The sequence below is a fragment of the Echinops telfairi genome, unplaced genomic scaffold (assembly GCF_000313985.2).
Source record: "Echinops telfairi isolate 266 unplaced genomic scaffold, ASM31398v2 ScPeMD7_7458;HRSCAF=8496, whole genome shotgun sequence".
Taxonomy (NCBI): domain Eukaryota; kingdom Metazoa; phylum Chordata; class Mammalia; order Afrosoricida; family Tenrecidae; genus Echinops; species Echinops telfairi.
The window spans coordinates 5987767-6013504 of record NW_022111358.1 but is presented as its reverse complement, the minus strand read 5'-3'; the positions used below and the strand labels follow the sequence as shown (position 1 = coordinate 6013504).

At 56.6% G+C, this 25738-nt stretch overlaps 1 protein-coding gene across 8 annotated transcripts in view; it reads left to right on the top strand.

The window, feature by feature from the left end:
• Positions 1–25738, top strand: part of KSR1 (kinase suppressor of ras 1) — a 169144-nt gene that overhangs the window by 116885 nt on the left and 26521 nt on the right. For 4 of the 8 annotated variants that reach the window (XM_045299632.1, XM_045299636.1, XM_045299638.1 and 1 more), the window contains exons 3-11: positions 3258–3405; positions 7352–7811; positions 10231–10235; positions 12860–12920; positions 17831–17914; positions 19224–19285; positions 19384–19493; positions 21717–21885; positions 23716–23757. In XM_045299632.1, coding sequence (XP_045155567.1) covers positions 3258–3405; positions 7352–7811; positions 10231–10235; positions 12860–12920; positions 17831–17914; positions 19224–19285; positions 19384–19493; positions 21717–21885; positions 23716–23757 — 1141 coding nt within the window. The remainder of the gene's footprint in view (positions 1–3257; positions 3406–7351; positions 7812–10230; positions 10236–12859; positions 12921–17830; positions 17915–19223; positions 19286–19383; positions 19494–21716; positions 21886–23715; positions 23758–25738) is intronic. The other 4 variants (XM_045299633.1, XM_004707335.3, XM_045299634.1 and 1 more) reach the window with 3 other exon arrangements.

Below are 25738 nucleotides of genomic sequence, written 5' to 3'. Positions count from 1 at the left end.
ACCACCACCGTCTGGCCAGTGCGGTGACTCCAGGGCTGCCAGGGCCAGGCCTCCAATCCAGCCTCAGAGGCTCCACTGCAAAGCCCCCCCTCCATGCCAGCAACCTCATCACGTTTAGTTTTGACATCTGACTCGACAAAGATGTACAGCAGCCTGAATTGACTGACAATATAATTACCCTTTTCAAAAGAAATGAGACTCAACTTTATAAAACCATTGAATTGAAAATCAACTTAGATTCTCAAAAACTGTGGGCTTTGTATGAATCATTTGATGTGAGATGCCTGGCTGCCTGTCAATAGAAAGTGCGGAAAGTTTAGAGGAGAGCAGGGAGGGGCTGAGGAGAACAAAACCAGGCTGGTTTCACCACCAGCCTTAGTTCACAGACTTTCCTCTCACTGCAGTGTAGTGACTTGTTTTTCATGGCAGTCACCCCGGCCTGACAGCAAGCTGGCCTAGGCCAGGGGCATGTCCCTCTTGTGCCACTCTGGGGGCCACACCTGGCTGGGGGTCCTGCCGCCTTATCGGGAGGAAGGAGCATGTGGTGTGAGCCCAGTCCGGCCTTAATTCAAACATTCTCTCTGCAGGCTCTCTATTGCTGCCCGACAAATTGCCCCAAACTTAAAAGGTTAAAATAGCACTCACCTGGGAGGAGCAGGAAGGCTCTGGAGTGGGGTTGTGGATTAAGTATTGGACTACTGACCACAAGGTCAGGCTTTCAAAGCCACCAACTGCTCCACAGGAGAAAGATGAGGCTGTCTGCTTCCATAAAGATTTATAGCCTTGGGAACCCCAAAAGTCAGTTCTGCTCTGCTCCTATAGGGCCGATAGGAGATGGAATCCACTCAGTGGCAATGGGGGATGGGCAAGTATCTAGGCTCATTCTCTATTTTGCCGCTCCCAAGAGCCCTGGCATCATACTATACCGGGCTACGTGTTGGGCTGCTAACCACAGGGTCGGTAGTTTGAAGCCACCAGCTGCTCCACAGGAGAAAGATGAGGCTTCCTGATCCCCGGAAGAGTTCCACTCTGTCCTACAGGGTCGTGATGAGTCGGAGGGTGACTCCAGGCAGTGGGTGAGTGGGTCATGGGAGAGTGAAGTCCGTACTGCAGGGTTCTGCCCTGCATGCTGTGCAGGAGCGTCCCGCCCCCAACTGTTCAGGCTGAAGGCAGAAGCTCTACAGGAGTGCTGGTAACACAGCGGTTACATGGTAGGCAGTGATCTGCAGTCGCAGTTCAAAACCACCAGCTGCTCCGTGGAAGAAAGATGAGGCTTTCTACTCTTATAAAGCTCCAGTCTCGGAAACCCACAGAGGCAGTTCCACCCTGTTCTAAAGGGTCGGCTTCCACTCGATGGCACTGAGTTGGGGTGCTTTAGGGGGAGGGGTCTGTGACTCCATATCCCAGAGTCCATTTCCTTGCTGCTCACTCTCCTGAGGCCACTCGTGTTCCTCTTCCTGTGACCCCTCCACCCTCAAAGTTAGCAACAGCACAGGACTCTGCCCTCTCCACTGGCACCCAGAGAAACTGGCCTGCTGTAAAATGCTCTACAGGCACATACATAAATATATCAAATATATTTATATATGATGATGGGGAAATAGATCTATGTGCATATATTTATAGGTTTAGTATTAAGGTAGCAGATGGACATTGGGCCTCTACTCAAGTACTCCCTCAATGCAAGAACACTTTGTTCTATTAAACTGGAATTCCATGATGCTCACCTTCCCGACGTGATCGCTGAAGACAAAGCGGGTGCATAAGCAAATGTGAAGAAAGCTGATGGTGCCCAGCTATCAAAGGATATAGCATCTGGGGCCTTAAAGGCTTTGAAGGTAAACAGAGCCCACATGGCAGAACCACACCAGCCTGTGTGATCACGAGGTGTCAATAGGATCAGCTTTCAGACATCAAAGAAAAAAATCATATCATTGTGAATGACGGGGAGTGCAGAGTAGAGACCCAAAGCTCATCTGTAGGCAACTGGACATCCACTTACACAAGGGTCCAGGGTAGAAGATGAGCCAGTTAGGATGCAGTGTAGCAACGATGAAACATACAACTTTCCTCTAGTTCTTTAATGCCCCACCCCTCCTACTATCATGATCCCAAGTCTACCTATCAAATCCTGCTAGACCAGAGCATGTACACTGGTACAGATAAGAGCTCACAATACAGATAAGAACTCACAATCCAGGACAGATAAACCCCTCAGGAGCAATAATGAGAGTAGAGCTACCAGGAGGGGAAGGGGAAGGTGGGGGAGAAAGGGAAACAGATCATAAAGATCTACATATAATCCCCTCCCTGGGGGATGGACAACAGAAAAGTGGGTGAAGGGAGATCTCAGACAGTGTAAGACATGGAAAAAAATAATTTATAAATTATCAAGGGTTCATGAGGGAGAGGGGTGGGGAGGGAGGGGAAAAAACGAGGAGCTGATACCAAGGGCTCAAGTAGAAAGAAAATATTTTGAAAATGATGACAACAAATGTACAAATGTGCTTGACACAATGGATATATGTATGGACTGTGATAAGCGTTGTACAAGCCCCCAATAAAATAATTTAAAAAATAAGTAAAGCGATCCTGCGGTCACCTTGGACCTGCCCTGGGCCATTTTACTTTGCCATCCCTTGTGGCAATCACAGGGATAGCGGCATGGGAGACCCAGCGGACATTCTGCCCACCACCCCTCTCCCCTTTCCTGACGGTGCTCACACAGGTCACTTTACCTCCCCAGCCACTCTCTGGCGCCAGCAAGTGAGCCCAATGAAAGGTTTTGACAGAATGAAGTCCGCTGAGGTGCTAAGTACCCACCCGGTGCTTGGTGAAGGTTCATTTATTTGAAGTGTCTGTGATGTGATTCGGGCACCGGGAACCTGCCAAGGGGGACGCTGCTCAGAAGTCCTTGTCTTACTCAAAAAAGCTTCCATGCAGAGGGAACAAAGGGGCAGCACGCCTTTCTCAACCCCGGCCTGTTTCCCTCCTTCCCAGCCCCCAGCCCCGAGGTCCTGGCACCCAGGCTTCAGCTGCTGTCTCAGGGAGGGCCAGGGTGGGGCCGGAGCTCGCTGCCAGTCCTCTTCACAAGTGGTGGCTCCCTGTCAGTCGGTCGGTCGGTCAGCTGGAGGAGGCCAGGGCAGCCAGCAGCTGGCCCTGCCACTCAGCAGGGAGGCCCGGCAGGCTGAGGGGCCAGCCAGCCAGCCTGCCTGCCCACTCACGGTCTCCCTGCCTCTCCTTCTGTGCTTCCTCAGGAGATCCCCAGCGAGCTCACGCTGGACGCCCTGCTGGACATGGACGAGGCCAAGGTGAAGGAGACGCTGAGGCGCTGCGGGGCCAGCAGCGAGGAATGCGGCCGCCTGCAGCAAGCCCTCACCTGCCTGCGGAAAGTGACAGGCCTGGGTAGGTAGGGCCAGGCCAGGCCCCCTCAGCTCGGTTTCCCCAGGCTTGGCCTGCTTTCCTGGGTGCTGGGGTCTCTGCTGAGGAGAGCCCATGAGATGGGGTGAGTGTGGGCAGCTTCTGGGGCAGCTGAGACAGGCCAGAGCAGACATTCAGAAGGAGGGTGATGGAGCTGGCCTAAGAGGGTCCTCAGGGTCCGGGCTCCATCTGGTCTGGCAGTACAAACCCAGGGCAGCATTCCTGTGTTGGGGCTAGGAATTCCAGGCCAGGCTGCTGGGCGGACCCCTAGTGGAGCCCATATGTTGGGCTGGGCTCTACAGAGCTTCCACCAGCGTCTTGAATTCCAGCCCCCTGGGCCCACCCCAGCCTTCTCCCCACAGCCCGGCCCGCAGCTGGCTGGGCTGTGTGTTCAGAAAGCAGGAGCTGATTGCGGCTGAGCCTGAGCCTGAGCCAGCCTCGATTAGAGAGATGGTGCTGCTTTTCAGCCGGGCTTACGTGTGTGACTGTCTCCGGCCAAATGCATAATCCTGGCATGATGCGGAGTTCCTTGGGAATTGCTTGCAGGCTTTCTAAATCTCGCCTCCGAAATGGCTTCAAATTCCCTGCCTGCCACACAGAAAAAAGGCATTAAAATGAACCTAATGAATAGAATTAGCCCTGGCTTTTAAGTACCTGAGCCACCCATCTTATCTCCGCCTACCTGAGGCTTAAGGAAGGCTCTGAGGTTTAGTCAGCTGTAGGCCCCCCCTCCCCCACCCCCTTTAGAGGATTGGGTTTCGTTTCTTCCCCGGCCCCCACCGTACCAAGTCTCTCTGTGAACCCCGAGTGACATCAGCAAGCCTCAGCACACCAGGCTTCCTGTTGGGCTGGGGGATCCGCACGAACCAGGCGTGGTCAGCGCCCTCCTTCCACTTTACAGAGGAGGAGACTGAGGCCAGAGAGGGGACAAGCTTTGGCCAAGGCACACAGCCAGCCAGCGGCAGAGCCAAGAATCCAGCCTCAGTCCTCCACAGTAGTAGGGCTGTGTCCAGCTTGTGGAAGGTGAAAGGGCTTGACTTCGAGCGGGGACCTCTGGGTACCTTGTCAGCCCTCCCTGTGCTGCCTGGCTTTTAAGACTGGAGGAGCCGGCTGGTGAGCGGTGATGAGCGTTTGTTTGACGATGACAGTTTCTGCAGTGCCGGACCTGGCTACCTGCCAGGTAGGGAGAGCCTTGATTAATAAGCACATGCTGTGTTCCAGGCATTGGGGAAGCCACTTGGCACGCGTGTGTAGACATGCGCATGCGTGCACACACTCACGTACAGCAACCCCTTCAGCAGCAGTGTGTAGCTAAAGCACCTGAGCATCAGAGACCCTGGGTGCACATGGCCGAGCTGGGCTTTGAACTTGGGTTTCGCCCTCAGAGCATGCATATTCTCCTGTGTGCTCAAAGAGCCCCGTTCAGGGGCTTCTCCCAATCCTGTCATGCTCATTAGGCTCTAACTTGTGGTGCCCCTGCAGCCCCAGAGTGCCCTAGTCCAGGCTACAATTGATCACCTCCCTGTCTGGGGTCATTCGGTCAGTGAGTCCTCCTGGCACCCTGGCAGGAATTGTTTGGCATACAGAACATGGACTCTGGAACCAGACTTGGGCCTCAGAGAAGGCGGGTGACCTTTGAGTGACTTAACCTCATTGAGCCTCAGTTTTCTCATCTGTGAAATGGGGATCACAAAGTGCCTCTCCTAGGGAGGTGGTGAAGAGTCCATGAATGGATAAAGGAAAGGGTAAGACAAACTCACAGCCATCGAGTTGATTCTGACTCATAGTGCATATTAAATGGTTTTTGTTTGTTTGTTTTTACACTAGTAGACCTGGAAGATGATAGAAAATGTTGAAGTCATTTTACTTGTGGTCTCAGATCTTAAGAACAGTGAAGGGCAGGTCTCTATAGGAGTTCATGCTTGCCGATGCTCTACTTCCCCGCCTTTGCCTGTGACAGACCTCACTAATCAATCCATGCACTCTTTCCCTGCTCAGTGACCTCAGCATCATTCTCAAGGAATAACTGCCAGTTGACTAGTGCTGGCTTACAAATCACGACCCATTTGACATCCTTGCTGGTTCGACGCTGTGATGATTAAACAGGCCATATGATGAATTTGGACTCCTTTCATTTTTCTGATGGCAGACTGGCCCTTGGCAGTTTTGATTGGGCCAAATGCAACTCTATTTATAGCTCCAGGGAAGCCAGTCTTTCATGTATCCAGGGCTTCCTCTAAACCAGTTGCTGCCGAATTGGCTTCGAATCGTGGCACTCCCACCCATGTCAGAGCAAAGCTTCACTCCATCATTTTCAATGGCTGGTCTCTTTGAAGTAGCTAGAGGCCCGTATAGAAACAGGAGCTTTAAGTAGGGCTCCAAGAACATGCCACGTGGGAACAGAGAGGGGGCGGCTCGTTCGGCCCAGTTGCTGTATGGATGGAAGATCACGGTGCAGTGAAGGAGGCAGCACAGGCCCAGGTGGTGCAGAGAGGCTGTGCAGGCTGAGGCTGGCCCTTCTCCACCAGCCCCGGAGATGGTTCTGTAGCCCCAGGGTGCCCTCCTCGGAGGACAGCTTGTTACGTCCCAGGCCGGCTCCCAGGTCGCTGATTCAAAGTGCTGGCAGCGTAGAGGGTGCTGGTGGCCTAGAGAGGGGGCTCCAGTCCTGTTCCCACTCTGCTGTCTGGCCTTGGGCAGTTTGCCTGACCTCAGTTTGTGGTGGTCGCACCTGTACCCTGGGGAGGAGGGCAGTACAGATCCTGGGAAGCACCCAGTAGAAAGAATACCATGTGGAAGTTCATTTTGCCCCGAGTCAAAATTTCCCCCCCAGTGCTCGCCACTCGCTGATCAACATGAGGAGAGAGTTGGCCTCTCCTTCCTCAGGCCAGCCCTTTGGACATCAGTAGGCTGTAGGGTGGGGTCCTCTCTCCCTGACCTAAGCCTACTGTGTTTCCCTGTCTCTCGGGTCAAATCTGCAGTCCTCACTGAGCCAGCCACGGCCCTTCCTGAGCTCGGCCTCCCAGCCTTCCCGAGCCCTGAGCTCCCAGGGCACGTGGCACTCTGTAGTTTGTAAGCTACATCATGCGTGAGCTTGTCTAGTCCCGTTACCTGACACGCCTTTTCCACTCTCTCTCCATCTCATAAGACTCCGTTCAGATACCACTTCCTCCGGGAAGCCTTCCCGGACCGCCCCCTGTATTCACCCCAGGCTAATTTTGGGTCCCCCCCCTATGTCCCTCAGCCCCTGGGCACCACTCTATTCCAGCACATGGTATCTAGTACCTGTCATCTCCATTAGGTGGTTTGGTTTGGTTTTTTAAGCCCTGAGCACCCATCCTCCAGCAGGTGCTCAAATGAGCAAGACAGTCTGTGCTGTGGAGCCGGAGGTCGAGGTTGAGGGTCACGAGGGTTAGGCGATCAGGAGGCTCTGAGAAGCTGTGCAGTTGCCAGTCCCGCCGAGGCTCCTTCCTCAGAAGGACGTGACTGACCCTTTGTGGCAGGATCTCATTTCACAAGGCAGCTTTTGGAAAGTGGGTAGAACCCCTTTATCTTGAAGTGGGGCCCCTCTCTTCCTTCCCACATCCCAGCTTCCCTGTCGGGGGTCACCCACTTCCAGGGACTGGGGAGGGCTCCCTGCACACTTCTCTGAGACCTGCCCAGAAAGCCCTGCATACGACATTCCCTCCCAGCCTGCGCGTTCCCCTCTGTAAAAGGGGGCAGTAATCGCTGCCCTTACAGCTATATATATGTGTATATATTTGTAAGCTATATGTGCTGTAGGAGGTAACGTGTGAGAGGCCGTTCTAGACCAGGTAATGGCTACTGGCCCCTAAGGAACTGTGCTGTGTGGGCAAGGTGCCTAACCTCTCTGGACTTGTCAGTCCTTTCTAGTCCCAACCAACCAGCTGTGACCCAACTGCTTGACCCACAGGAGGGGAGCGCCGAGAAGACTCACGCTGGAGCCCGATGGATGTCCGGCGGGAAAGTGGCTCTGGGCCACCCCCAGACACGCTCTCACCAGCCAGCCTGCCCTGGGCCCCAGGGAGTTCCCAGCTGGGCCGAGGGGCCAGCGGTGCCCAGGGCCCACGCTCCATCTCTGTGTCAACTCTGCCCACCGCGGACTCCCCAGCCCCCGGCCTCAGCGAGGGCCTCTCGGACACCTGCATCCCCCTGCACGCCAGCGGCCGGCTGACCCCCCGCACCCTGCACAGCTTCATCACGCCCCCAACCACACCCCAGCTGCGCCGGCACACCAAGCTGAAGCCACCACGGACCCCGCCCCCGCCCAGCCGCAAGGTCTTCCAGCTGCTGCCCAGCTTCCCCACACTCACCCGGAGCAAGTCCCACGAGTCCCAGCTGGGGAACCGCATCGATGAGGTCTCCCCGATGAGGTGAGGGTCCCTGCCCGCAGGGTGGAAACCACCCACTACCCAAAGGCATGTCTGCAGTCTTCCAAGCACGGCAGTCACATCGGCTTGGCATCCAAAGGGCAGGTTCAATGAGCCAATAAGGGCGGAGTGCAGGGAGAGGCGCCCCATCTCAGCCCCCTCCCCAGGCTGGTGTGACAGAGGGGGCTAAGTTCTAGATCCCTGCCTGTCCACTCACATGCCCATACTGATGCATGCATGTGCACACACACAGGCTCACATTCTCACTCAACTCGTATACGGTCGTTCACGTATTCGTGCACACACTCCCACATATACATTCCCACGCATACACACACTCCTATCCATGCCCGCGCACACACATGCACACACCTGTACACACACGCACTCCCTCTCTCTCCAAGGAAGTTTTTTTTTATGATCATCAAAAGCCAAATGATACCGTGTATCAGTCAGGATGGGCTAAGTTCGGCTACAGTAACAGTCTTAAGGCAACAGATCGTTATTGTCCCGGCGGGTCATGCTGTCTCAGCTCTCAGGCCTACAGAGCTGCCAGTGTTCCCAGAGAATTCTGCATGCTTCGTGTCGTGAGTTGAAAGTGCTCTCTCAGAAGTCTGGCCCTCCGTTTCTGCCCTCCCTCACACGGAAGAGCCAGGGAGCGCAGGTCTCCCTGTCCCAAGAAGGGGAGAACTAGGGTATTTGGCTAACGCTGCTAATGACTGTTAGATCCGGTGCCACCTGTGAGAGCGGGGATTCTAGGGCTCCTTGTTGCTGTGGGTTCCACAAGTTTTCTGCTCTGGCAGTGAGCCATTGTAGCGCTTTTCTGTCCGTCTCTGCCAGTGGGAAGCAGCCCGTCTCCTCTGACAGGTCTCTGCCTCCACAGGGTCCCGCTTCTCCGGGAGCCATCGCAGGCTGCCCCGGAATACTTGCTCACTACATCATGAAATAGCTTCTTGGTTTAGTTGATTGGTTTGAAATATGTCTATTATTATTATTTAAATCTGTTTCCAATAGGCGGCCGTCACATGGCATCAAAGGCGAGTGCTTTGTGGCTCAGGTCTGCTAGTCTTCCTAAGAGCACACGGTCAGAAGTCTGCTTCCCCCCACCCCCCCACCCCCGGTTTTGTTGTGGTTGTTTGGGGGTTTTGTTTCTTTCCAGTCGGCCACCTTCCTTCCCAGGAGGCAACCTGATGCTCAGCTCCATGGGCATCTGTGCCTCAGACCCCTCCCTCTACCCCCTTGCTTACCGCCCCTTAATCGTTGCTCGGAGTCTCTCTCAATGGACACTCCGATGACTTGTTTTCCTGTATCACACAGCTGTTCCTTGGACATAGGCCCGTGGGGAGGGTGGAGGGGGGCGGGAGGGTGGGTGGGCTTTCCCCAGCCTTGGCTTATACTGCAGAGGGTGGAGGTTTTCCAGCTGGGTGGAAGGGAGGGTGGGTGGGCTTTCCCTGGCTTCTCCTCTGACCCAGGTGCCCCTCTCTCGGAGGCTCCTCTGGGCCCTGGTCTGTCTGGGCCTTCATGCCATTTTGAGTCCTTCGTGGGCCGGCTCTGGAGGGTGCTGACTGCTCTGAGTGTGTCACCCAGGAGGAGAAGGCCACTCTGGGCTCCCTGACTGGTCTGCCTGACCAGGCCCTCCAGCTGGGGCCCGTGTGCCTGCTACCCGCCCCCCTCCACCCCTCCACACACCCCACACACCCCACACACCCTGAGGACTGCCAGCCTCCCCTTCCCTGCAAGAGCACAGTGAAGACTAACGTGTGTGCCTGTCAGTGAGGCCTGTACCCAAGTGTGTCTGTCTCATTTTCTCCTGAGAAGCATCGGAGGCTTCTGGCTCCTTCTCCTGCTCTGGGTGGAGAGTTGACCGGCTCTGGCCCCCGAGGGTCTGAGTCCAGTCCCTGCAAGGACACCAGAACTAACCCTGCCATCGCCCCCCAGACCCCCTCGCTGCCCTCCATCAGCCCTGAGGGACAAAGCAAAGTGCCCTGTTCTTCCCCAGCACCCTGGGGGCAGCCCCCACCCCCAGAAAGACACTGCTCAAGACATGAGGCCCAGCCCTCCCTGAGGACCAGCCTTCTGCTGCACTTTACAGTTCTGCCCCCCACCATCACACACGCACGCACGCACGCTCGCACGCACGCACACGCCTCACCTCAGCTGCATCCTCTCCTGCAGGTTCTCCCTTTCCTGCCGGACCCTGGCCAGTTGCTCTCCCCGTTCTTTGTTCACCGGCTTTGTGACCTGGGGAGACTTCCTTGACCTCTCTGAGCCTCAGCTCCCCAGCTGTGAAATGGGCAGGACTGTGTTTGCCATGCTGGGGCATGCTGGGCCCGCGTGTGAATGGGCAGAGTGCAGTGTAGCTCTCGTGCCCTGGCCCGCATGGCGACCCGTAACCCCTTTGTCTCCTTTCTGTCTCCCGCAGGCTTGGTAAGAGTGCTTCGTTTTCACCCCCTCTGCTGCCCGGGAGTCGTGTCTGTGCTGCCGTCCCCATCGGGGGTGGATGCCGCTGGCATTCTTAGTCCACTCGGCCTTTTGGGAGTTCAGAAGCAGAGGTGCTGGCCCCTGAAGCAGGAAGGAAGTAGACAGGTGGCCTTAGAGCGAGGCTGACTTCAGCCCAGCCAGCCCTGCTCTTTGGGAGATAGAGTGTGGTAGTGCACATAAGCCTGTGATGAACCCTGCATGCATGTCCGTGCCAGGGAGCATTCGGCCACCTGGGCGGGGGCCAGCGATGCTCTCTCTGGATCCTCCACCCTCACAGGAGGCCTGTCTGCAGGAGGGGTGTTTCTGGAGGCAGGCATGTAGCCAGCTCTGAGAGAATCCTGAGGGGGACCCTGGCCCAGGAACCGGGAGGGTCCAAGTGTCCCCTTGGAAGCAGCTCTTGTACACAGCTACATGTGAGGCTCTCTGTAGTGAGTAGGGGAGGGAGAAACAACCATACCGTTTGATCCTGCTTTTAATCCTCTGAGCAGAGATTCAGCGAAGTCACATTTGCTTGAGCAAAGAGCAGTTGATTTTTGTTTTACCTCATGCTGGCTAAGGCGAGAGGCTCAGGGATGAGGCTGGAGCAGGAGCCAGTGGCTGCTGGAGTGGAGCTGGCTGTAGGAACACCCAGGGAGTCAGGATGGAAAGAGGTAACAACAGGGCACAGGCAGGAACTCCCAGGGCCTTGGAAGAGAATTTTCTTTAAAAAAAAAATCATTTTATTGGGGGCTCTTACAGCTCTTATCACAATCCATACATCAGTTGTATCAGTCACATTTGTGCACGTGTTGCCGTTGTTTTCAAAGCATTTTCTTTCTGGAAGAGAATTTAGCATCTCTAGCCCTGGGAGAGCCCTGGCCCACTCATCCTCCCAGTTGCCATAGTAATGCAAGGACCACAGCAATGAGGCTGCTTTCCAGTCTTGCTAAGACGGGAAGGAAGATGTGACCTCCAGGGCTATTTACTCCATCTGGATCAGGAGCAGCTGATGTCTGGCACTTTTCTCACACCCTATGCCTGTGGCAGACATTACCAGTCAATCACCGCATGCCTGCAGAGATAGACAGGTGTTGTCTCATTTACCCTTAGCCTGACACTTTCAGACCTCCAGGTCTGGCTGCCCATGTTTTGACTGCTTTGGCTGCTGACTGGGTTGGGCAGGCCTCAGGGTGAGCTGGCACGAGTCGGCCCATGGCCAATGTGCCAGAGAAAAGCTGCAGGTGATAGGATTGTGGGCTCCCATGTCGGGAGAGCACAGGACCATTGTTGCCTCGATCAAGACTCCCTCTGCTGAGAGAGAAGTCAGCACCCCAGAGCCCCCTTCTCCTTGGGCGTGGGCATCATGGTGCCAGCACTTAATGGGCACCAGTTGTGTGCCATGCCACACCCTTGGTCCTAATGGCACCGTGCTCTGGGCCACAAGTGTCTTTGGATGAATGTCTAGAGCAGCGGTCCTCAACCTTCCTAAAGCCATGACCCTTTAATACAGTTCCTCATGTTGTTATGACCCCGTATGTGGGCGTGCCTGCATGTGGGCGTGCCTGCATGTGGGCAGACCCGCCTGGAGACAGATAGAGGAGTGGTGTCTTGGTTCCTAAAACCATCAGAAATATGGTCTTAGGTGACACCTGTGAAAGGGTCGTTTGACCCCAAAAGGGGTCACAACCCCCAGGTTGAGAACCACTGGTTCAGACCATCTTTCTAAGGAAAAGCTGGCAGGATTCTGTTAGCCGGTTCAAAGGGTGACCGACCCTCTCACAGGCTGGCGTGGGAGAGACAGGCAGTGCTGGTGCACAGCCACGTGCATGTGTGTGCGTGTACCCACCTGCCAGTACGGACAGAGAGACTGCTTCCTGCCTGCCCTCCATCACCAAGCCTGCAGTGCCAGTCTCCAGTGCTGTCGGCTCCTCTTCTTGTGGGTGAGCCCAGGATCCAAAGCCCAGGATGCCCTGCAGGAAGGCAGGAGGGGTCTCTCATCGCCCTTCTCCCAGAAGAGAGGCAGGGTGCTCAAGGCCTCCCGAGGGTTCAGACCAAGGGACTCAGAGGGCTGGCCTCGCCCTACCTACCACTATCGGGCCGTGGTGGTTCCCAGAGGGGCATCCTCCCATCTCTTTGGGCCACAAAGGTTCTGGGTGAGCTCTGAAGCAAGGCTAAGATTCCTCATCAAAGTCAGGCAGCTTCCACCCGTGAACCAACAGGAGGTGAGTGGAAGCACACCCTCTCCAGGTGGGGGCATGTGGAGAAGCCCGCCCTCCACTGTGCTCTGGCTTCCGGCTGCTCTTAAGCCGGCCTCTCTCCTAAGCCGGAGTCCCAGCAGGGATGGTGGCCGGAGCCGTCAGCCCAGGTGAGAACTCTTGCCAGGGATGCCTCCGTGCCTGAGAGCTGCCACACCCTTGGCCTCGCTTGTCCCCTCCCCGAGGTGACAGATGTAGGTGCAGGGGAACATTTCTCTACTGTGCAATGAGGAACCTCATCACACCCAGTCTGTGACCTCCGGCATTGAGGGCCACAGGCACAAGCCGCCCAGGGCAGGGCACCCTCACCTGCCCCGCCTGCCTGTTTCCTTGCAGATCTCTCGCACGGGTCCCCACAGATGGTACGAAGGGACATCGGACTCCCCGTGACGCACAGGTAGGGCTGGCGGCGGCGGCGGGGCTGGACAGTCAGTCTGAGTCACTTTTCCTCGTCTGTCCATCTCCTCTCTGGACACTGTCTGGTACCTACCTCGAGCCCTTGCGTTGCCACCAGTGGCCGTGTGCTGCGCTTCCCTACCCCTTGGGGCGCCGCCTCCCCCACCCGCAGGGCTCTGCGTCACTGACTGCAGGGAAACCTTCTCCCTGAGCCCGGGACACCGGTGCTAGGCTGGCTGAGTGGGATCGCAGAGTCACGAGGAAGCCACAGACCCCCAGACCCCAGCCCAGAGCACCTGTTCCATGGTTCTGGTCACCTGGGTCTTTACCAACTTCCAGTGATTCGGATGCTCAGACAAGTTCACGGAGGGCTGATGTGGGCCCAAGACCTGGACTGTGTATAGGTCTTGGCCTCACCCTTGGGAGGCTGGTGTGTCTGGGAACGGCTCTGGGGGGCGGCTTCTCACTCCCCTGGGTGGCCAGTCGTGGGTGCCTTGGGACGCCTGGACTCAGGCTGGCCCTGTTGGAAGTTGTCCATGCCGTGAGGAGAACTTGTCAGGGCTGTGTCCATCAGCCCTGGGAGCTGCTGTGTGCAGGCCCTCCTAGACTTCTCTCCCGAGAGGACACCCCCTGTTTGGACAGGCAGGGACACCTCGGTCATACAGCTGGTGCTGAGTGCTGGATCCCAAAGTGGCTGGAGCCTGGGGCCCTCTGTTTGCAGCCTCTGTGATGTTGGGGCTGCCTGTGTGCTGGGGACAGCTAGGACGGGAGGACACTGGAAGTAGAGATCAGAGGCCCCACCATCACCATGACGGCTTTGGTGCAGTTGAGCGTGGTCCGCACAACTGAGGAAGTCCAGGCCTTCTCCCCTCACTAGCGGGATTCACCGTAGCTCCTGCTGAGGGCTGTCGGGAGGGCGAACCTGAGCTTCACCACACCAGGACCGATGTTACCGGAGGGATTCAGGACCGGCGGGGGCTTGGCTTCATGTTGGTTTCTCACACCTGGTTTCCTGCGGCTTACAGCTGGGCCAGCCTCTCCCGAGTGTCCCCTGGTGTGTTAGTCTGGGTAGACTAGAGAAATAAATCCATAGGCACTCGTGTGTATAAGAGAGTTTCATATAAAGGGTAATTATACATTAAGAAAGCATCCCAACCCAGTCCAGTCCAAGCTCATAAGTCTGATATTACCCCATATGTCTGATCCCAATCGATAAAGTCCTCTTCAGACTCATGAAACACATGCAATGACACCAAATGCAAGATGATCACAGGCCAGTGGGTAGAAAGTCTTTGGATTCAGTGGCGGTGTAGGCATCTCAGCACTGGCAGGGGTCTCTCTGTGGCTTCTCTGGCTTCAGCAGTCTGGTTGCATCAGGGTAGGTCTGTGTGGCTTCTCCAGCTCCGGGCACTAGGTAGTTCCATGTCTTGTCAGCTGCAGTGTCTCCCAGGGAGTGAGCAGAGAGAGAGAGAAGTGTCTTATGCCTCTAAGGAGCAAATGCAGGAGTTCCCAGAATTCTCAGGAGAAGGCCATGCCCACACAGAGGCCTCATTGGTTATACCTTGATAGACCAGACTCTACCCTTTCACTCTTAATCCTCTCAAGTCCCGAATGGACACTAGATTTTGTAACTACCACACCTGGCCTGGAGACTTTCCTCCGGGCTGTGAGGGCCAACTGCAGGGCTGCCCTCGCTCCTCTCTGGTTGCCCGGCGACTCTGCCTCGGGCCCTGGGCTTGAGAAGATGGGGTCATGGTCACGCCCTCTTGGGCTTTGAGGCCCAGGCCCCAGGCCCCTGCTCAGCTAAAGTTCTGACAGGATGGATGAAATCATAGGAAAGATGCTGTCTGGTGCCCCTTCCTGGTAAGGAGGATTTGTTCTCGCCTCCTCACTCACACCTGCCCCTGCAAGGACCAGACCTGGCTCCCATGTGGACCCATGTCCAGGATTTCCTACTGGAAGTCTTCTCTCTCACTCTAAGCAGCCTCCTCTCCCCTGGTGGAGGGAGGAGGGAGTGGGAGGGGAGGGAGCACGCCTGTGCTGTTTGCACACCCCTGGGTCTCCCTGTTCACCGCACTTTGGATGGCAGGCACCCTTTGCCTAAGCCACCAGCGGTTCCCACTGTGGTTGGGTCCCAGAGAGTGGATGCATGCGAAGGTTATGAATCCCTTCTGTGCCCCGGGCGCACTGCACATTGGCCTGGCACCCATTTGACCCCCATGAGATCCTTGTGCGGTTGAGCGCACCGGTCCATTCCCAGATGCTCAGAGGCAGCTAGTGGGAGATAGGAGTCACGCAGCTCCTCCGGACCCGAAGCCCGTGTACTCTCCCGCCTCTCAGACCCGCTGGCCTGGTTGCGCCAGGGTCTGTCTTGAAGACCATTGCAACCCTGCATTCCGCCAGCGTGCAGCGTCCCAGCCGTGCGGGCGAGCTGCTCTCCACACCTGTTACTGAACACTGCCCTCCCCCTCCAACAACATCAACCCCCAGAATCCCACGGGGAGCGATTCCAACTCACAGCGGCTCTCCCTCAAGGACAGAGCAGAGCTGCCCGGGTGGGTGTCTGAGGCTGTCGGTCTAGGTGGGGGTACAAAGCCTCCGCTTTTGCCCTCAGAGCCTATATGGTGCCTTCGAACTGCTGACCTTGGTGTTAGCAGTCCAATGAGTAGCCCACTCTGCCACCAGGGCTCCCTTACTGACCCTTGGGCCAGCCTCATTCCTGGGTGAGGGCGGGGCGGGGCGGGGGTGGGTGTGTAAGAATCAAGTGAGCTCACGTTCAAGGGCCCGGTCTGTTGTCAGTGTGATCTACTCTGCCCCAACAGTTCATTGCTCCCAAAAGGTGAACTTCTGCCCTGAGGTGGGCCCACCTCATGTAAATGGACCCTGAGCTTTTTTCCTGGGGGAGACCCACCCCCCAACTAAGCCCCTATCATTTCTAGTCAGTTCTTTGTTCTTATTTTGTTTGGATTAACACTTCACTCGTGGTTAACATTGAAGAGCCGTGTAAAGGGAACCCATAGAGGGAAGTTTCCTGTCTCTGTCAGCCCCCAGCCCCTATAACAGGTGGTCACAGTGTCCTGTGTCCTCCCACTGTCCACCCCCACTTCCCTTTATGGGGTAGATAGCCTTTTCTTTCTCCCAAGGAGCAGCTGGTAGGTTTGAGCTACGAACCTTGTGGTCAGCAGTCTAACATGTATCCCCCAGCACCCCACTCCTTTGTGTGTCCTTCTCAGAGATGCTTAATACAAGCAAGGACCTATGTATATTCTTACCCCTCCTCCTTGAAGAAATGAATACTACTTATATGACGCACACTCTTCTATCCTTTGCTTATTTATTTATTTATATATGCTGTTCTAAATGGTTGCAAAATTTACATGGAGCAAAATGCACGAGCGGTCAGCTTGTCAAGATGTACACACTCCTGTGGGTGCTGAAGCCCTACCTGCCAAGCGAAAGGTCGGTGCGCTGAACCCACCAGCTACTCACTCCGTGGGGGTGTGATGTGACAGCCATCTGCTTCCGTCAAGGTGACAGCCTGTGGCCTGCGTCATGGGCATATGCGGACGCTCACAGGAGACCCCAAGGCTCAGAGGACCTTGGTTGACAGGAATATCTCTCAGCAGGGTAACATCTCTCTTAGAAAGCTCAGTGTCGGGGACCCCCACCTCTTCTTGGTCGTTATAAATCTGTCCTTAAGCATGGAGAAAGCAAAAGATTACAGCCTCAGAGCTCTGTAGGGTCATTCGACTCTGCCCTGTTGGGTTAGTTTGAATCAGAATTGACCAGGTAGCAATAGGTTTAGTTTTTTTGGGGGTGTGGGATTTTACTTTTTCCACTTAATAGTATAAATTTCTTTTTGTTTATACACTATATATTTTAAAGTCTTTTATGATGCATTAGATAAAGGTTGATTGAACAGATCGATTTTCCATTCGATGATTCATACACATTTGCTTCATGTCACTGGTTGCGATCTCCGGAGGTAACATCACTTCCTTCCTTCCTATGTTTCCTGTTTCCAGTCCACCTTTCTGAACCCTTAAGAGGGAAATGCTGCCCTTTCGAACTCAAGTGGCGGATTGTTCTAAGGGGTGTGTCGCTCAATCAGGTTATTGTTCCCCTGGTAGATATATTACTTGGTTGACAATTGAGACACGGGGTGAGTTCGTTTCCAGATCTGGAAAGTGAGAGCCAGAGTCTTGCGCTCGACCAGTCTCTCTCCCATTAGGAAACCTGGTCTTTTGTACAATTTTGCGTTTTGTTCCACATTTTTCTCCCACTTTATTTAGGGCCTTCTAACGTGATCCCTTTCAGGGTGGTTGACCGAGGTCGTGGGGCACCGTCTAGGTCCTCTGGTCTTGGGGTTGTGGAGACTGGTGTAGGGGTGGGCCATGAGTCCACCGGTTCCCGTGAGTCCCACTTGGTTCCCAAGTGTGAGCGTGCCGTTGGGAGATCACCGTGCCTTTGTTTCACTCTGTCTGCACTGTGTTCTGGTGCGTGGAGGGACTGTACCTCATGTCGCCAGTTATCTACTGCTGGACATTAAGGTTGTGCCCAGTCCTTCACTGTCACAGCCATGCTGCATCGAGTAACCTTGTACTTGATTGGACTCGTGGATACAATCCCAAGCCTGCAGTTGCCAGGTCAGCCGGTCTGTGCACACCTGAAATTTTGGTGGCCGGAGTACCCACCCAGAGAGCATGTGTCAGGGAGCACATGAGCCGCGGGATTTTGACAATGGTGACTTTGTAGCTGGGAAAACCGGATCCCTGGGAGGAGGCGGTGGCCCCTGGGTGTCCCTGCCCTCTCTACAAGAGGGTTCTGGGGTGGGACCGCGTCACCTGATTTCCCTGGGGTGGGGGCTGCTTTGGCAGCCAGTGTGAGCAGGCATGTGTCCACTCCCTGCAGGTTCTCCACCAAGTCCTGGCTGTCCCAGGTGTGCCACGTGTGTCAGAAGAACATGATGTTCGGGGTGAAGTGCAAGTACTGCAGGTGAGGGCCAGGGGCAAGGAGAGGAGTGCCCATGGCAGGGGACACCTCGAGCCTCGGGGCCAGTCCTGTGACCTCATTGTTGGCTATGGGTCAAGTCTGAGTTCAAAGGAATTCCCTGGCACTCTGTTGATGGTCCCACGTGGCACTCTGGGAAGATTAAGGACGCCTCCAGCCAGGCCCTCCCACAAGAAGGGGCGTTTAAGGGCGGGCTTTGACGGAGGAATAGAAGTTTTCTTTTCCAGGCAGACCAAGCAAAGGGGGGAAGAGAAGTCCAGTCTGCCTGGGACTTTGAAGAAGTCCTCACATTCAGCTTGCGTTTCAGGCCTGTTGCCATCAGGTGCCGGTCAAGTTGGTTCTAGCCCACAGCGACCCCTGCATCCGACGGAACGAAACACTTCCGGGTCCTGTGTTAGCCTCACAAGTGTTCTTTTGTTTGAGCCCACAGTACAGCCACCGGGGCAGTCTGTCTCATGGAGGGCATGCCTCTTCGCAGGCCCAAGGGTGGGGAGCGGGGATGCGCCAAGGCAGCGCATCGGAGAGTCGGCACACCGAGTTTCAAGAAGGGAAGAAGAGCATCTGTACAATTCAATGTCCTTGCCTCCACCTGTGTGCTTTCCAGTAGGGACTATGGGCAGGGAGAGGGAATGGCACGGGGGAGCAGAGACAGGATGAACCTCTGCAGGCTGAACCCAGGGCGCCCCTCCCAGCCCTCGGCCCTGGATGGTGGTGCGCCCAGGGGCAAGGTGCACGCCCTGTCCCTCCCTCTTGTCACTTATCCACCTGGCAGGTGATTCTTGACATCTCTGCCCGTTGAGGCATCTCTGGGAGTCTGAGCAGGCGTGAGGGTGATGGGCACAGACCGTCCGCCCGTTTGGTGGATGTGGACGCCGAGGCTCTGAGCCACAGAAACTCAGCTCCCTTAATCCCCTGGCTCAGCACCAAGCCCTCTGACCCACGGCCCCCTGCTCGAGCTCCTTTGAAACTCCGCCCTGTCTTCAGCGCAGCCTTGCCCCCAACCTTCTGCGTGCCGGCGGAGGGCCCCCCTTTAGCCTAGAGAAAGGGAGGCCCGGCCTGGGACTGGTCAAAGTGGGTATACTGGTGCCTGCACCATTTGGCGGAGGGGCGTTAATGGCACACAAGCGGGGACACCCCCGGGAGGTAGCCTCTGTCACAGCAATGGCAGGAACTCAGCCCACTTGAGCTCTAAGGTGGCCTGAGGGAGGTGTGGGCACTGACGCAGCTGTGAGTGAGCTTGGACGCACTGTGCGCCTGGATACCCTGCGGGGACTGACCCTGCCTCCCCTGCCAGGTTGAAGTGTCACAACAAGTGCACGAAAGAAGCCCCGGCCTGTCGGATATCCTTCCTGCCACGTGAGTTTCCGGCCCGCCCTCCCCGCTGCCTCTGAGGTCGGCTGCAGACTCCCCGGCCTGCTACTTCCCTGCTCATGCTCGCCCCTGCCCCTTGTCAGCAGCACCCCGCCTCCGGAGGACAGAGTCCGTCCCTTCAGACATCAACAACCCCGTGGACCGAGCAGCCGAGCCCCACTTTGGCACGCTCCCCAAAGCACTCACAAAGAAGGTATGGCTGGGCCCGTGTGCCCCCGCCGGGCCCTCTTCTGATGGAAGCTGCAGGCTGTAGCCTTTGCCAGTGACCCATTTGTGTCCATGTGGCCCTGCCCCCTGTCCTCCAGCCGGCCTCCCTTACTCACCCCTCCTCCCGCCCCCGAGCTAACGTGTCCAGAGTGTTGAGTCTGCGCCACGTACTTTCCTGGGTGACATTCTGTTTGGCCCTCACAGTCATCCTAAGGAGCTCCATTTTCCAGGTGAGGAGACTGAGCACAGAGCCCCCCAAGAGCGATAGGTAAACCCAAGGTGACTGGCTCATGAGCCAGAACTCCATCACGTCTACACTGTTCAGTTAGACAGTCCCCCTGGGCAGCACCGGGCAGCCAGTACAGGGGTGCACCCCTACGTAGGGGTCTCCGGGCTGGTCTTCTCTGCTTCTGCAGATGGGTGCCTTGGCAGCCAACATTTCTCAAAGGCCCATGAGTGTCTTCAGACCTGCCCCATTTTGGGCCCGGGCACCAGCTCAGCGTGCGCTGTGTCCACAAGGCTCCCAGGCAGTGGCCCCTGACAGCAATCTCCGTTCTGGTGCCCACACAGCCAGGGCCACCCCCTTCTACGTGGCTGCCTTCTCACTGGGGACCCCCGTCACCTATGCTCCTTGGCTGGCAGCCCTGGTAGAGAGAAGACAGACTGGCAGGCAGGCCGGCCATGGGGCCAGGTGATGCCAGGCTGGGCCCTGGGGATGCAACCATGGAGACTTCTATGGGGAACCCAGGACCAGCCTCTTCTTAAGCAAGAGAGGCAGCCAGGCAGCAGGACTTCCCATCTCCATGGGCCCTCGTGTCTTCTGCCACTGCTGTCACGGCTCCCTCCCATGATGTGTGCACCCCTGTCCCCCGGCAGAAGGCAGAAGGTGGGGACATGGCAGGGTGTCAGTGCAGGCCCATGCTCTTTGCTCTTCTAGCCTCACAGTTGAAAGTGGACTCGTAGTGCCCCCTGCTCGTGGGACACTGAGGTGGACAACGGCCTAGACCACCTCCCCACTCAGGCGGTCCGCTCAGAGTCAGGCACGGGACAGTCATGGGCATGAGGGTCCCCACCCTTGCGATACAACAGGAGAGGCAGGAATCAGAAAGCCCCCCAGCTCCAGGGATGAGCCTGTCTGCTGTCTACATGCTGTACTCAAAGGACAGGTTTTGGCCTACAAGCGCTGGGAGCTGTGGGAGGATACAGAGGATATGCAGCGTGTTACTCTGGGTACATTAGAGAAACAAATCCACAGAAACTCATGTATAAGAGAGTTTTATGTAAAGGTTAAGTGCACATCAAGAAAACATCCCAACCCCGTGCTGCCCAAGCCCACAAGTCCAACATTAACCCATATGTCCAACACCAATCCACAAAGTCCTCCTCCATTTCACAAAACACACATTATGATGCCGACTGCAGGTGGAAAGCCGAGTCAGTGAACATGTAAGCATCTCAGCGCTGGCAGGGGTCTCCACACGGCTGCTCCAACACCCAGGGCTGCATCGGGGTAGGTCCATGTGGCTTCTCCTTGGGGATGTCTTGCAGGAAGTCAGCCTTGCCAGCTAAAGCAGGGAACTGGCTAAGGCAGCTTCACCCTGGTTCAACCATCAGAAAGCAAGAGACCCGAGAACTAGAAAGGCGAGGCTCACCAAGCCATTTATCCCTCTGCCTTCAATTAGTCCCACATGTGTTTATCGGCCAGGTTGGCACAATAAACTAACTACCTCAGGCAGGTCCCAGCTTTTAAGAGGCAGGGCATTTGAACCCAGGGTGAACTGAGACAGGAATGGTGAGCAGGAGGGGTGAGGAGGTTGAGGTCTCTGGGGGCCACTGCTCCCTCTGATAGAAGGGAAACAAGTTGCTCTTCTGTCCACACTACCTCGTGGCAGCCCCGCGCGCGCGTACTGAGTGCTCCCTGTCCGTAGAGCTTCAGCGGTTGGCTCTCTGGAAATAGATCGATCACCAGGGCCTTCTGCCGAGGCACCTCTGGGTGGACCCCAACCTCCGACCTTTGAGGCCGTAGCCAAGTGCCTGAACCTTTTGCACCATTCAAGACGCCTCTCAAAGGAGGTTGCCGCTGAAGGCCATGACCCTAGGATGTCTTGACCTGAGCTCTTCACCTGCAGACGGGGACGTGGGCTGGGCGGGGGCAGCGGGGCAGGGCAGCGAGGGCTCCTGCCCACGCCTGGCCATCTCTGGTCTGCAGGAGCACCCTGCCGCCATGAACCACCTGGACTCCAGCAGCAACCCGTCCTCCACCACCTCCTCCACGCCCTCCTCGCCGGCGCTCTTCCCAACGTCCTCCAACCCCTCCAGCGCCACCACGCCCCCCAACCCCTCGCCCAGCCTGAGGGACAGCAGGTTCAACTTTCCAGGTACGGCACCTTGGGGGCTCTTCTGGGCCCTCGGGGACTTGGTCAGCTGCTGCCCTTCTCAACATACCCAAGAGGACCATTTGCCCAGAGCTAGGCCCTGTGCCCAGCTGTTGTGCCCCTTTTACAGCTGGGGACACTGAGGCCTAGAGAGAGGAAGCAGCTTGCTCAGAACCGGGCAGCCAGTAAGCGGCAGAATCAGGCTCATACCCAGATCTGCCTGGCATCAAGCCAGGGGTCTGGACTAATCCCAGTGTGGATTGTAGCTTCCCCCAGGTACGACCCCCTCGCTCAGGGAGGGAGGCTGAGCCCCCAAGAGGCAGTGAGGCTGGAGCAGGGCCTGAAGCCCGACCTGCCCCTGCCCCCACCTATAATGCAGCGGTGGGGCGGGCAGTGTCCAGGCCCGGGAGGACATGTGCAGCTAGCCGTCCCTGTACAGAGGCCCAAACCGAGCCCACCTGCTCTAGCTGGCACCATTTCTGGGTTCACCTCACCAGGGTGCCAGGGCATGGTGAGCAAGCAGGATAACTATCCTAGCGCCTGCGTTCTCTTCCCCTTCACGTGCACTTGGCTGGCCACCTCAGACAGACCTTAACACACTCCTGCGCTCCGTCCCGCCTCATGGGCATTGGCCTAATCTCCTCCCTAGTTCATGCTTTCCCTAACCGCCTCCCTGTTTGGGTTTGCTAAAAGAAAGGGCCTGCTTCACAAACCAGGAAGAGTCTTCCTTGCTGTGTGTCAGTCGGGCGACCTTGGCTTTCCCAGCTGTGTCCTGGCTGGGCACTCCTTGTCCCTGCAGAGTCCCCTCTCTCTAGCCAAACAGGCTGAGCTGGGGGATCTTTTGAAGAAGTTTATATTGTCTGTATGGCCCTGTCCACTGGCGGGGCACGCTGCAGTCTGTAAAGCCATGGTGAGGCGCCTGAGGCTGGGAGAGGCGAGCTGTCCTTCCAGGGCTGCAGACCCGGGCCTGCTGGAGCTGGACCCAGTTCGACAGCCCTCCACACCCTTGGGGGGTGGGGGTGGGGGGGTGGACGACAATGCTTTTATGGGGCGCAGTGGTTGGGCTGCTAAAGTCTCAGCTCCTCTGGGTGGGTACAGAGAGGACTTTTTCACAATTTCCCCCCATCCCACCCAAGCCATTATAATTTCACCTTCCTTAGTGGAGTCGTGGTAACCTATTGGGTTACTAACCATAACGTCAGCAGTTCAAAACCACCAGCAGCTCCCTGGGAGGACTGGGCTTTCTGCTCCCATCAGGAGTTAGTGTCGGAAACCCACAGGGACAGTTCTACTCTGTCCTATAGGGTGCTGGCATCGACCTGATGGCAGTGAGTTTAGTTTGGTCTTTTGGCCCTGATGGTATTATAGTGGGTTACTCATTGGGCTGTTAACCACAAGGTCAGCAGTTCAAACCCGCTAGCTATTCTGAGGGAGGAAGACGAGGCTTCCTGCTCCCATTAAGATTTATAGCCTCAGGAATCCTCTACTCTGTATAGTATGCAGGGTCAAGATCGAATTCATGGCAATGTTGTTGTTGTTAGTTTTTTTTGGTGGGGTGGGGGTGGAAGTGTTCACTGAGGACAGGTGGGCCTGGGAGGTGCCCTGGGCCTCATTCCCCAGGGTCAGCCGCCCCTTGGCTCCCAGAGGGGAGGCTCCTGCCAATGTTATTTTCTTCAGCTCTTCCTGTATGGATGCCCTGTCCTCCCCAGACCCAGGTGGGGCTGCCCCGGCCTCTTCTCCCAAATGGGGAACCCAGGCCGGCCCTCACATCCCCACCCCCACCCCCCTTGCAATTGCTTTTCTGCTTGTGTGACTCACCTCTTCTGTTTCAAGCTGCCTGCTTCATTCACCACAGACAGCAGTTTATCTTCCCAGGTGAGTCCCTGCATGGCTCCACTAACCACTCCCCACTCGGGCCCCTCTTTGCCAGCTGGGCAAGGGCGTAGGGCGAGCAGCCCTGAGTCGGCCCTTCAGCGGCCAGTGCCCTAGGATCTGTCCTGTCCAGTCTGGTGCACAGAGACTGCAGGGGACGGTGTGAGGTCACATAGCCAGGCGATGGTGGAGAAGCAAGCTGGGACCCAGGTTTACGGAATGGGGGAGAGGGTTTGTGCTGATGCCTTATGGGCACCTCTCCCTGTGTGCTTTTGCCCACAAAGGCAGAGAAGGGAGGTGTGAGCCTCCCTAGGCTGGCTCCACCTTTCTGAGCCTTACCACACGCTGCCACCTGCAGGCCATCTTTAGAAATGCCTCAGTGCCCAAACGTTTCGCGGCAGAAAGGCCAGCCATGGCCTTCGAGTTGGAACCGACTTCATGGCACCTGATAACAATTGTATTTGAACCTGTTCTGGCCCCTAAGGAGTTTTACGAGACCACTGTGTATTTCCCTAGCATTCACATAAGGGACCGGCAACTTCCATTCAGCCAGAGGGATGTTTCAGATAGTCAAGTCTGGGGCTAGTAGCACGTCCCTCTGAACAAGCACCTTCCTTGGAGTCGAAGTATATTCCGCGCTCCCCCCCCCCCCCCCCCCCCCCCCCCCCCTGAGCGACACCCATCTCTCTCCTGGGGTCAAGTGGGGATCAAGCCAAATCTCTGGGAGGGCCCATCTTACCCACCCCAGGCAGCAAGCTGGCAGACACTGGGGACCCAGGACCTGCCCAGCAGCAGCTCCTGTGAGTCGCTCAGCCGGCCTCTCTGCTTTCACAGCCACTTCTGCTGGTGTCCCCCCTCCCAGAGCCTCTGGGGTGGCGGGACAGTGCGCAGGGTGTGTAGCTGGGGGTGGGGCCGGCCTTTACATCGAAGCAGCAGACCACGTTTTGGAGCAGAAAGCACACCCTTGACTGTTCAGGAAACACATTTAAGGATTCCAGGGCCTTTGCCTTCACACTTGGAGTTCCATTTCAGCCCAAACGCCCAGCCTGGTACCTGCATGTCTTTATCGGATCTGAGTGGGTGGGAAACACCAAACTGGCCCTGGTGGTATGCAGACAGGGTGTTCTGAGGGTGCGGGGCCCTAGCAGCAGCTTCTAGGACCTGGGTCCTCTAAAAATTGTACCAAGGGTGCTGGTACAGAAGGCCTGAGGCTCTGCCAGTGTCAGCCTGTGAGGTCCCAGAGCTGTGTGGACAGGCAGGGTCAGGTGAGTTCAGAGGCAGCCTTAGAGAAGTCCTCAAAGGGCAGGTTGAGGGCAGGTTTGGTGGCTGAGGGTGAAGGTTCTTTGTCCCAGAAGGCAAGGGAGAGACCTCCACGTTTGAGCCCACACATGCCCTCAGCTCTGAGGGAGGGAGGGAGTGACCAGGCCAGCCCTGAGGTGGGGAAGGGAGAGAACCGAGAACAGCAGCAGCCTGGATGGAGGGCTTAACCTGCAGCACTTTGGTTCCCCACGGGGGTTCCAGGGCTGGGAAGTGGGTGCCACACCCTGGAGTCCGCTTCCAGTGCCCGCTGGCCATGGGCCCACCCCGCTGTGTGCATTGCTCATTCCCTTTCTCCCCCAGGAGAACTGAACGACTGCAGAGCCCCAACCCCAAAGCCGAGTGGGTCAGGCCTCTGAATGCCCAGCAGCTGGCACCAGGTGGCGCCAGCGCGCCGCCCGTGGGACCCGCCTTTGCCTCCCCGGGAGAAAGTGGAGGTGGCCGGGGTGGGACTGTCTGCTGCATAGAAGGATTTATAGGCTCCAAAACCCACTTGAGCAGGGCTGGATGCCCTTTTTTCTGCCAGGGGCCATTTGGATGTGTATCACAGCCAAGCCAGACTGGGCAAACATTTAACCATGCCCCACCCGTTACTTAGACACACACACACACACACAGATGGCTGGGACTGGGCAAACATTTAACCACGCCCCACCCGTTACACACA